Source organism: Nerophis ophidion, linkage group LG12 (genome assembly GCF_033978795.1).
Source record: "Nerophis ophidion isolate RoL-2023_Sa linkage group LG12, RoL_Noph_v1.0, whole genome shotgun sequence".
Lineage (NCBI taxonomy): Eukaryota > Metazoa > Chordata > Actinopteri > Syngnathiformes > Syngnathidae > Nerophis > Nerophis ophidion.
In genome coordinates, this window is record NC_084622.1 from 41,212,441 (window position 1) to 41,225,584 (window position 13,144).

The following is a 13,144-nucleotide window of genomic DNA, read 5'->3' on the forward strand; positions in this document are numbered from 1 at the left end:
ATAGTGGAGCTAACATAATAGTGAGAGTTCAGTCCATAGCGGGGCCAGCAGGAGACCATCCCGAGCGGAGACAGTTCAGCAGCGCAGAGATGTCCCCAACCGAAAGCACAGGCGAGCGGTCCACCCCGGGTCCCGACTCAGGACAGCTAGGACTTCATCCATGGTCATTATTAAATTCATTGAAGATCATTTCAAAATACCACCATTTTAAACACGTCACATGCCTTGTAGAAATAAAATCCAACTTTTGGATTAAAAAAAAACAAGAAAGCTTAGAAGGGACTTCTGTTTATTGCTGCAGTGATAGGAAACAATGACTGACTAGGAGCTCTTCTTAGAGGGTCATAGTACAGAGCACTAATCAAACTAAACATCATCACAAAATGTACATACACTCACAGAGGGACTATTACTAAATGGGGAAGACATACAAAAGGCAGCTTGGCACAACAAATACAAACAGCTGAGCGGTCAACCAACAATAACAATATATAATGCAAGCATGATGTGAACAGAGAAGGGCTAATCGGCAAAGCTACATATTGTATCAAAAACAATACAACAGAATTTAGTTTTTGTAAGTGAACAAGGTAAATTTTATTTATAAAGTGTTTTTGGCAGAGCAAATCCAAATGCGCTGTACAAAACATTGGTAAAGTAAAACAACGCCATAAAATAGATAAAAATTGGATTAGAAAGTATGGTTAAAAGGTGCTTTAACTAAAAGCTTTACTATAAAGAGGAGTCTTCAAATGTTTCTTGAAAGTTTCAACACAGTCAAGCTCACGGAGGGACTGGTACAAGTTGTTCCAGAGTCTGGGAGCTGTAACCTGGAATGCCAGGCTGGTTTTAAAATGGGTTTTTTGGGATCTTTAGGAGACCCTGGTCTGAAGACCGGAGGATGCGCCCTGAAGTGTAGAGGCATAACAAATCAGTGATGTACTGAGGGGCCCCACCATGCAACATACGGGAAGCCAGGACTACATTCTTAAACTTTCTGTGGAATTTGATTGGAAGCCAATGAAGATTGGATAAAATGGGGATAATCTCGGCTGTTCTGGGTGTGCCGGTCAAAAGTCTGGCAGTCACATTTTGTACCGTCTGAAGTCTCTTTAGTGCTGAGAAGAGTGAAAAGAGAATTGCAATAGTCAATACGAGACGAAATTAACACGTGAATGATCATGTAGAGATCCAATTCTGACAGCAAATTTCTCACTTTAGAAATATTTCTGAGGTGATAAAAACTGTTTTTTGTCAGTTGATGACGACAGTGACCCTTCAAAGACATTCACTGATCGAGGTTTCTGAGGCTGCTTTTAACAGATGCACCCAGAGCACCAAGGGAGTTCTTGATCAGAGTGATCTTTTTATCGAGAGCTATTAGCAGAGTTTCCGTTTTGTTAGAATCTGTCTGGAGGAAATTTGAGGACAACCAGTTTTTGATACAGGATACGTATTCAAAGAACTCAGATAAAAAGTAAAACTCTGAATCATTGATGGAGCATAACAGTTGAAAATTATCTGCATAGAAATGATAAGAAACATTTTTAAAACTACCCATCAACCAGCGACACCAGATACAACTAAATAAAAGAGGCCTAGAACAGAACCCTTGGCCACACCACATGACAGGTTGGCCACATTAGACATTACATTATTAAAAGCAACATTAACAGTTCTTCCATTTATATAATAAGTAAACCACTGGAGAACAGCACCAGAAAACCCCATCCCAGATTTGAGTCGATCTATCAGTATAATGTGATCCACAGGATCAAAGGCAGATGTCAAATGGAGTAAAACTTAAACTCTGTAACGACCACAGTCAGCGGACATCATCACATCACTGGAAACTTTCAAAAGAGCAGTTTCGGTGGAGTTAAATGACCTAAAGCCAGAATGGTATTTATCATAAAAATCATACTGTTCCAAAAATGAGTTCAGCTGCTTTGCAACCATTTTTTCCATGATTTTTGACATAAAGGGAAATTTTGATATGGGCCGGATCAAGACTAGCTTTTTTAAGAATGGGATTCACCACATCGAGTTTAAAAAAGCTGACATTTTTTGTTTCATCTGACCACAGAACTTTCCTCCAGAAGGTCCTATCTTTGAACATGTGATGTCAGATGAAACAAAAATGTAGCTGTTTGGCCACAATACCCAGCAATATGTTTGGAGCAGAAAAGGTGAGGCCTTTAATCCCAGGAACACCATAACTACCGTCAAGCATGGTGGTGGTAGTATTTTGCTCTGGGCCTGTTTTTCTGCCAATGGAGCTGGTGCTTTACAGAGAGTAAATGGGACAATGAAAAAGGAGGATTGCCTCCAAATTATTCAGGACAACCTAAAATCATCAGCCCGGAGGTCGGGTCTTGAGCACAGTTGGATGTTCCAACAGGACAATGAACCTAAACACATGTCAAAATGGGTAAAGGAATGGCTAAATCAGGCTAAAATTAAGGATTTAGAATGGCCTTCCCAAAGTACTGACTTAAACTTGTGGACAATGCTGAAGAAACAAGTCCATGTCAGAAAACCAACAAATTTAGCTGAACTGCACCAATTTTGTCAAGAGGAGTGGTCAAAAATTCAACCAATTGGCTCCCAAAAACGCCTTATTGCAGTGGAACTTGCCAAGGGACATGTAACCAAATATAAACATTGCTGTTTATATACTTTTGACCCAGCAGATTTGGTCCCATTTTAAGTAGACCCTTAATGAATTCATAAAAGAACCAAACTTCATGAATGTTTTATGTCAGGGTTTCTCAAATGGGGGCACGCGTACCCCTGGGGGTACTTGAAGGTATGCAAAGGGGTACGTAAGATTTTTAAAAAATATTCTAAAAATAGCAAAAATCCTTTATAAATATATTTATTGAATAATACTTCAACAAAATATGAATGTAAGTTCATAAACTGTGAAAAGAAATACAACAATGCAATATTCAGTGTTGACAGCTAGATTTTTTGTGGACATGTTCCATAAATATTGATGTTAAAGATTTCTTTTTTTTGTGAAGAAATGTTTAGAATTAAGTTCATGAACCCAGATGGATCTCTGTTACAATCCCCAAAGAGGGCACTTTAAGTTGATGATTACTTCTATGTGTAGAAATATTCAGGGACGGCGTGGCGCAGTGGGAGAGTTGCCGTGCCCAACCCGAGGGTCCCTGGATCAAATCCCACCTAGTACCAACGTCGTCACGTCCGTTGTGTCCTGAGCAAGACACTTCACCCCTGCTCCTGATGGGTGCTGGTTGGCGCCTTGCATGGCAGCTCCCTCCATCAGTGTGTGAATGTGTGTGTGAATGGGTAAATGTGGAAGTAGTGTCAAAGCGCTTTGAGTACCTTGAAGGTAGAAAAGCGCTATACAAGTACAACCCATTTATTTATAATTGAATCACTTCTTTATTTTCCAACAAGTTTTTAGTTATTTTTATATCTTTTTTTCCAAATAGTTCAAGAAAGACCACTACAAATGAACGATATTTTGCACTGTTATACAATTGAATACATCAGAAACTGATGACATAGTGCTGTATTTTACTTCTTTATCTCTTTTTTTTCAACCAAAAATGCTTTGCTCTGATTATTGGGTACTTGAATTAAAAAAATGTTTACAGGGAACCGCTGTTTTATGTGACCAACAAGTATGTGCTCAAATCACTCTATCACAAAAAATACCAACTGTAGAAATGATTGGAAACTCAAGACAGCCATGACATTATGTTCCCCTCACCTCCCAGGGGGGGGATCAAGGGTGATGGGTCAAATGCAGAGAATTATTTCGCCACATCTAATATGTGTGTGACAATCATTGGTACTTTAACTTTAATTATATTCTTTACAAGTGAATATAAACTTTTGCTCACGACTCTGTATTGCAATGTAGATTTTAGGCCAGGGGTGTCAAACATACGGCCCGCGGGCCAGATCAGGCCCGCGAACCGATTTTATCCGGCCCGCGAGATGATTCTGCCAAGTATTAAAACTAGCTAAAATTTTTGATTGAAAGAAACTGCTCTTTTAAATGTGTCCACTGCATGTCGCAGTAGCAATTCTTCGTCTCCACTGCCGCAGGTGTGCGTATGACTTCAGCGGGGGGGTGGAGCTTTGTGTCCGGTTATCAATCAATCAATCAATGTTTATCTATATAGCCCTAAATCACAAATGTCTCAAAGGACTGTACAAACCACTACGACTACGACATCCTCGGAAGAACCCACATAAGCGGGACGTCGGTGACAATGATGACTATGAGAACCTTGGAGAGGACCTCAAATCTGGGCAACCCCTCCCCTCTAGGGGACCGAAAGCAATGGATGTCGAGCGGGTCTAACATGATACTGTGAAAGTTCAATCCATAGTGGCTCCAACACAGCCGCGAGAGTTCAGTTCAAAGCGGATCCAAGACAGCAGCGAGAGTCCCGTCCACAGGAAACCATCCCAAGCGGAGTTGGATCAGCAGCGTAGAGATGTCCCCAACCGATACACAGGCGAGCGGTCCATCCTGGGTCCCGACTCTGGACAGCCAGTACTTCATCCATGGTCATCGGACCGGACCCCCTCCACAAGGGAGGAGGGGACAGAGGAGAAAAAGAAAAGAAGCGGCAGATCAACTGGTCTAAAAAGGAGGTCTATTTAAAGGCTAGAGTATACACATGAGTTTTAAGGTGAGACTTAAATGCTTCTACTGAGGTAGCATCTCGAACTGTTACCGAGAGGACATTCCGGAGTACTGGAGCCCGAACGGAAAACGCTCTATAGCCCGCAGACTTTTTTTGAGCTCTAGGAATCACTAATAAGCCGGAGTCTTTTGAACGCAGATTTCTTGCCGGGACATACGGTACAATACAATCGGCAAGATAGGCTGGAGCTAGACCGTGTAGTATTTTATACGTAAGTAGTAAAACCTTAAAGTCACATCTTAAGTGCACAGGAAGCCAGTGCAGGTGAGCCAGTACAGGCGTAATATGATCAAACTTTCTTGTTCTTGTCAAAAGTCTAGCAGCCGCATTTTGTACCAACTGTAATCTTTTAATGCTAGACATTGGGAGACCCGAAAATAATACGTTACAGTAATCGAGACGAGACGTAACAAACGCATGGATAATGATCTCGGCATCTTTAGTGGACAAAATGGAGCGAATTTTAGCGATATTACGGAGATGAAAGAAGGCCGTTTTAGTAACGCTTTTAATGTGTGACTCAAAGGAGAGAGTTGGGTCGAAGATAATACCCAGATTTTTTACAGAGTCACCTTGTTTTATTATTTGGTTGTCAAATGTTAAAGTTGTATTATTAAATAGAGGTCGGTGTCTAGCAGGACCGATAATCAGCATTTCCGTTTTTTTGGCATTAAGTTGCAAAAAGTTAGCGGACATCCATTGTTTAATTTCATTAAGACACGCTTCCAACTGACTACAGTCCGGCGTGTTGGTCAGCTTTAGGGGCATGTAAAGTTGGGTGTCATCAGCATAACAGTGAAAGCTAATACCGTATTTGCGTATGACGTCACCTAGCGGCAGCATGTAGATGCTGAAGAGTACAGGGCCAAGGACCGAACCCTGGGGAACTCCACACGTTACCTTAACATAGTCCGAGGTCACATTGTTATAGGAGACGCACTGCATCCTATCAGTAAGATAAGAGTTAAACCATGACAGGCGAGCGGTCCATCCTGGGTCCCGACGAGCGGTCCATCCTGGGTCTCGACTCTGGACAGTCAGTACTTCATCCATGGTCATCGGACCGGACCCCCTCCACAAGGGAGGGGGGGACATAGGAGAAAGAAAAGAAGCGGCAGATCAGCTGGTCTAAAAAGGAGGTCTATTTAAAGGCTAGAGTATACAAATGAGTTTTAAGGTGAGACTTAAATGCTTCTACTGAGGTAGCATCTCGAACTGTTACCGAGAGGACATTCCAGAGTACTGGAGCCCGAACGGAAAACGCTCTATAGCCCGCAGACTTTTTTTTGGGCTTTAGGAATCACTAATAAGCCGGAGTCTTTTGAACGCAGATTTCTTGCCGGGACATATGGTACAATACAATCGCCAAGATAGGATGGAGCTAGACCGTGTAGTATTTTATACGTAAATAGTAAAACCTTAGTCGCATCTTAAGTGCACAGGAAGCCAGTGCAGGTGAGCCAGTACAGGCGTAATATGATCAAACTTTCTTGTTCTTGTCAAAAGTCTAGCAGCCGCATTTTGTACCAACTGTAATCTTTTAACGCTAGACATGGGGAGACCCGAAAATAATACGTTACAGTAATCGAGACGAGACGTAACAAACGCATGGATAATGATCTCAGCGTCGATTGTGGACAAAATGGAGCGAATTTTAGCGATATTAAGGAGATGAAAGAAGGCCATTTTAGTAACGCTTTTAATGTGTGACTCAAAGGAGAGAGTTGGGTCGAAGATAATACCCAGATTCTTTACCGAGTCACCTTGTTTAATTATTTGGTTGTCAAATGTTAGAGTTGTATTATTAAATAGAGGTCGGTGTCTAAGATAGAGGACTGGGGACACATTACCTGGACGCACATAAACAAGCTGAAATTACATGTATCCCCTTCCAACTTCATGAGTGATTCATGAAATGAGTCCAAATTCACAAGTTTTGTTGTAAATGATGCTACATGTGTACAGAAATAAACCACATGAAGCTAGTACACCAGTTGAGGAAAATGAGGAAATTACATTAACAACATCCTGTAATTGGATTTTGATATTACTATTTATTGCATCTTCTGATAGATTGAAATTGTACACCAATAAAAGCATTTTAAAACTCTGCTAGACTCACATCTATTTGATCGATGAACATTATCACATAATTTATTCAGAAATGATAAATCATGACGAATGAAGATAGACTTCTATGAACAGCAAAATGCAAGTGTGAAAAAAAACAAAAACATTATGATTTTTATGTTTTCAGATTGAGCTTGTTCCGTTTTTTTTAAATGGGAACATTATCACAATTTCAGAAGGGTTAAAACCAATAAAAATCAGTTCCCAGTGGCTTATTTTATTTTTCGAAGTTTTTTTCAAAATTTTACATCTCCCGGAATATCCCTAAAAAAAGCTTTAAAGTTCTTCATTTTCGCTATTTGCGATGCCACTGTCCATTCCCCTGTGACGTCACATAGCGATCCCAATACAAACAATGGCGAATAGCACAGCAAGATATAGCGACATTAGCTCGGATTCAGACTCGGATTTCAGCGGCTTAAGCGATTCAACAGATTAAGCATGTATTGAAACAGATGGTTGGCGTATGGAGGCAGATAGCAAAACAGAAATTTAAGAAGAAACTGAAGCTATTGTGCGAATAGCTATTTGGCCACGCTAACGCTATTCTGCGTTAGCATCGCCGGTAAAATGCGCAGACCAACCGATCAGGACTCTCGCATTGACACTGGATCAATAAGTCAATAACAACAAAACTCACCTTTGTGATTTCGTTGACTTTATCGTTGGGAATGCATCTGCTTTGTGTCGCAGGATATCCAGACATTCTTGTCATCTCTGTGCCATCTCTGTCGTAGTATCGCCGGTAAAAACCAAACGAGGGACTTTCGCATCTCTTGACACTGGAGCAACTTAAATCCGTCGATTGGTAAGTGTTTTTTTTGGCAGTAAATGTGGATGGAGGGAAAGGCTGGATGTAAATATAGCTACAAATGTGGCATAATGCACACAGCTAGCCTAAATAGCATGTTAGCATCGATTAGCATGCCGTGCTATTTGATGCACATTCTACGTAAATCAACTTGAATCCGTCCATGATCTGTTGTTACACCCTCGGACAACACACCGACGAGCCATGATGTCTCCCAGGTACGGAAAACAGTCCAAAAAACGGAAAATAAAAGAGCTGATTTGACTCGATGTGGTAGGGATACATGACGTTGACGACCGATTTGATGTCACGTTCTGACGTCGTCGCAAAGAGAGCGATAAACAGAAAGGCGTTTACTTCGCCAAAATTCACCCATTTAGAGTTCGGAAATTGGTTAAAAAAATATATATGGTCTTTTTTCTCCAACATCAAGGTATATATTGACGCTTACATAGGTCTGGTGATAATGTTCCCCTTTAAACAAAGAAAACAATCTGAAGTTGTCTATACTTTTAAGTTATCATTCCGTGATTTTACCTACTTGGGAGTATATTCTCCTCTTTGTGGCCCCTGGGCTTAAATGAGTTTGACACCCCTGTTTCCATTTTACAAAATGTTGCCACAAAGTAAGGAGCTTGGAATACTCCAAAGTGTCTTAGTCTGCTAATATGCAGAATTAAGGCTCTTATCGACAATCTTGCTCCCGGATTGATTGTATAATAAGTGTCCCGATACTCTTGTCCATCGGTAGTCGTAACATCTCCTGAATGAAGAGTGTGTCAGTGAAATGGCTCACGCTGAAGACGCATACAGTAGGCAAGAAAATGGGATGAATTCAAAATGAAGTGATGAGCGAACAAAAGACCAGATGGGCACACTCAAACAGTCGCCGTCTGAAAAGAGGAAGGAGGGAGCGATCACCTCCATTTATTCAAACGGTGCCGGCAGAGAGAGGTGGAGCGAATGTGGGAGAGGCAAGAGGGGTGTGTGCTCTCATGAAGCGCTCTTCCTCTTCTTGTCTTGCGTGGGTGACGACAGCTGCTGTGCATTCTAGACCGAATAGAAAAGTTTGCAAAGTCTGAGTTCTCTGCAGCTGCCAACTCACTCACTCACACACACACACATCAGTTTCCTTTTCACACAAGAAGCGCTCTCATGGCTGAAGGAAGGAAGAATCAGACACACCTTAACCTTCCATCCATCTCCAGACAAGGTTTACCCAAGATGTGGACTCTTCTCTTGGGGGTCACCTTAGGACTCCTGGCCTCCTGCAGGTCAGAGCAACTTCAAGGTGAGGAGACCATGCCTTCGTCCGGCGCCCTTTGTTTGAGATCATGTGTTCATTTTGCCAGGCACACAGCAAAATCTTTAGTCAAAATGAAAGTCTGCTGAATGAATGAATGAATTAATGAATGAAAGGATGCCCGCGAGCACAAGCATGTGTGTGTGTGGATGTGGAGGGGGGGGTTTACAAACCGGTACAGACAGCCTCATGTCTGGCAGACTCCCGACAGACACAAAGAAAATGCTTTTTTGCTGAGTCTGCGTCTAACACGTCCATGTGCAAGGCAGCAGAATTGTTCAATTCAACATAGATGTCAAATGTAGCTTTCATATAAGCTTTGTTATCCTCATGCAGAAATCTTTTTCTTTTTTTTTTCTCTCCAAGCATTACTCCTCCCCGCCAATGTCACTCTTCTTCTCTATGACATGTGCTCTTGCGCTGAGGTTTTTGACTGCATTGGTTGCCCCGAGCGATACGTGTCTGTAGGTGAAGTTGCCGCGGAATCAAACAGGCTGGGTTCCCGGAGGAGGTGGTTGTCAAGCACAGACTCCACAGAACTCTCCAAGGAGCACTTATTTGAAGGAAAATGAGAGGTTGCTCCAAGACAGTTTGCTTTAACGAGACTTGCAAGCTTTTGTGTCTCATCTCCAACCCAGGACACGGTCTTTTGAACATCATGGCTGTGGGCTCAAGTACTGTATATCATAAATGGTCAGGAGAAAGGATTCGGTTGTCAAGGAATCTCCAATTTCTGTAGATCCACTATGTTTAGCAGCATGGTTTCATGTGCTTTTCCATGGATCAAATGCATTATATTAGGGATGTGCCGATCGATCGGTATTGGATAATTTTCTTGAAAAAGAATGTGATATCGCCATTACAGATTACTGTATTTTTCGGACTATAGAACGCTCTTAAAATTCTTTCATTTTCTCAAAACTCGACAGTGCGTTTTATGTACGGAATCATTTTGCTTGTGCTTACCGACCTCGAAGCTATTTTATAAATGATAAGTGTGACCAGTAGATGGCAGCCACACATAAGAGATATGTGGAGACTGCCATATGATCGCAGTCACACATAAGAGATATGTGTGGACTGCAATATGACCAAGGTAAACAACACCAAAATTGTATATCTTCCATTGAAAATATAGAACATTACACACGGCGCTCAAAAATCCATCAAAATGTTTTAGTACGACTTTGGTAAGCTATGAAGCCGCACCGCTTGATGGATTGTGTTGTGCTTCAACATACGAGTGTTATTATGGTGTGTGTATAACGTAAGACAGACCATCTGGGATTTTTTTTCGCAATATATTTGCAAAAGCATTTTTTTTTTACCTTGTAGTACCTGTTAATTTATAATTGGGATCTGCATAAGTTCTGGAAATTTCCGCGCATTCGCCTTTGTAGTCTGTGGCGACACCACAGTTGATAAGCTTCTTCTTTTCCCTCTATCTTCTTGTTATGGGAAATTCATCCTTCGCTATTGCCATTTCTAATATAAAGTAGTGTAAAGTTCTTACTTATATCTGTCAGTAAACTCGCCATGAAAGCACGAAAACATACTGGTGTGGTGAGTATACATTATTCCCCCAAGGAACTTTAGTTATTAGAGTTCCGATTGGATGGTTTTTGACGGGACACATTTCCGGCCTTGTTATTGCACTAGTGAGCCACGGATGAGGAGATGCTGCTCCATTATTGATTTAAGTAAAGTCTGAATGTCATTCAAACAGTTAGCTCCATCTTTTTACACTTCTTCCACTTCCGTCCTTGCACGCTACACCGCTACGAAAAATATGACGGAGAAAAGCCGCTGCTGAAGGTGAGCCACGTAAATAAGACCGCCCACAAAACGGCGCATCCTGAAGCGACTGTCAGAAATCGACTTGAAGATGATCTGTAAAAGTTTATCTATGCAACATTTTGACCAAGAACCACCATTACATTTTATGTATACCACAAGAAAGTATTTTAAATTTAGAAAAAAAAAAAAAATGACCCCTTTAATGCACCATATAATCCTGTGGAGTGCGCCATTTGTATAAAAATAAACCTGACTAGACCCGCTCATCGGCAGTGCGCCTTATAATCCGGTGCGCCCTATGGTCCGGAAAAAAACAGTACTGCCTTTCAATACCGATCTCCTCTGGCTAATTTATTTGTAGTCACCTGGCTGACAGGCTAGCAGATAGGGATGTAATAATAAACATTAATAATGATAGCTGCTACAAAACTCCCAACGGTTAGTTTTATAGTTTTAAGTAAACATTCTCGAAAAACTGTGATTGATCACTGTACTTTGATAAACTCACGAACCCGCTGGTGCCAGCTAGCTATCTTAAATGCCAACTTGAAAACAAGAGACATTTACGTCTTTCTCCATTTAAAAGGTAATACCCCAATCCATTTATGTCTGAGCAAATTAACCATTCAATTGTGCACACTGAACCTACAAGCTGTGCTCTTTTAGAACAGAGTGATTGTTCTTAAAATACAAGACAGAGGTGATTTTACTGTGCGTTCAAGGACTGATGAACAGAGTAGGACGCCACAGTGCCAACCAGGAATAATTATTAATAATGATAGATTCAATTCGTTTAGGACCTTTGATTTAAATAACTCTTAAATTTGGAGACATTCTCTTTGTATGTTTTACACTTGAAAGGTGTGTTGCTAAATGTTTATACACTCCATTACCCAGAAGGCTTAGGACCGTAGACACAAACAGGAAGTAGGGCTAAAATATGCGGTGGACAAGAATTGTGGCGTTTGACGAAAAAGGTGTTGGTCCTGCTTCGCCAATGCAAAAAAGCATTATTATTTTGATTAAACAGTTTGTGAATATGTGTGAATGGTTTGCGAGTGAGACATTGTGAAGTCCTGGGCGGACCGATCATATAACAATAATAGTGATGGGAGTAGTCTGACACTCCACACTGCAAAAAGTCAGTATTCAAAGACAAGAAAAAAAAATAAAAAATTGGGGTATTTCATTTGAACTAAGCATCATTATCTGCCAATAGAACAAGAAAATTCAGCTTATCAAGACTTTCCAAAACAAGTAAAATTATCTGAACCTCAATGAACCCAAAAATACCTTAAAATAAGTATATTCTCACTAAAAACAAGTGCACTTTTCTTGGTAGAAAAAAAAGAGACCTTTTTGCTCATTATGTTAAAAAAATACTCTTAAATTAAGTAAATGCTAATGCCATTATCTTCACATAAAGGTATGTGCTCGGCATCATGATTTTTTTTTTTTTCCTGCTTCAATAAGAAATTATTACTTTAAAAAAAGTAGATTTATACTTGTGTGTGTTAATGACAACTTTGCATCAGTTGATATTCTAGTTTCAAGCATGTTTTACTCAATATAGGTAATCAAATCCCAGCTACAAACTGTAATATCTTACTGAGATCATTTGGGACCAAAACCCTTAAAACAAGTAAAACACTAACATAAAATCTGCTTAGTGAGAAGAATTATCTTATCAGACAGAAAATAAGCAAATATCACCTTTATTTGATATATTTAATCTGACCTAGATTTCAGTTTTTGCAATGCGGTACTTAGCTTTCTAGAAATGTGGCTCCAAGAACAATTTAGTTAAAGGGGAACATTATCATAAATTCAGAAGGGTTAAAACCAATAAAAATCAGCTCCCAGTGGCTTATTTTATTTTTCAAAGTTTTTTTCAAAATTTTACCCATCATGGAATATCCCACAAAAAGGCTTTAAAGTGCCTGATTTTCGTTATCTTTAAATCCATCGTCCATTTTCCTGTGACATCATTTAGTGATGCCAACATGGCGGATAGCACAACAACATATAGCGACATTAGCTCGGATTCAGACTCTGATTCCAGCGGTTTAAGCGATTCAACAGATTACGCATGTATTGAAACGGATGGTTGGAGTATGGAGGCAGATAGCAAAAACGAAATTGAAGAAGAAACTGAAGCTATTGAGGGAATAGCTATTGAAGTTATTTGGCGATCGCCTTCTAACCAACGATTGATTGTCGCAGGGTATCCATACATCTCTGTGCCATGTCTGTCGTAGCATCGCCGGTAAAATGTTCAGGAGCAACTTAAATCTGTCGATTGGTATGTGTTTGTTTGGCATTAAATGTGGGTGGAGGGAAAGGCTGGATGCAAATATAGCTACAACTGTACAGACAGCTATCCCAAATAGCATATTAGTATCGATTAGC

At 40.5% G+C, this 13,144-nt stretch overlaps 1 protein-coding gene across 1 annotated transcript in view; it reads left to right on the forward strand.

The window, feature by feature from the left end:
• Window positions 1-8,621: 8,621 nt before the first annotated feature.
• Window positions 8,622-13,144, forward strand: part of LOC133563444 (CD44 antigen-like) — a 44,151-nt gene continuing 39,628 nt past the window's right edge. Inside the window, exon 1 of the mRNA XM_061917570.1 lies at window positions 8,622-8,926. Within this exon, the coding sequence (XP_061773554.1) occupies window positions 8,791-8,926 (136 nt within the window). The 5' untranslated portion in view covers window positions 8,622-8,790. The remainder of the gene's footprint in view (window positions 8,927-13,144) is intronic.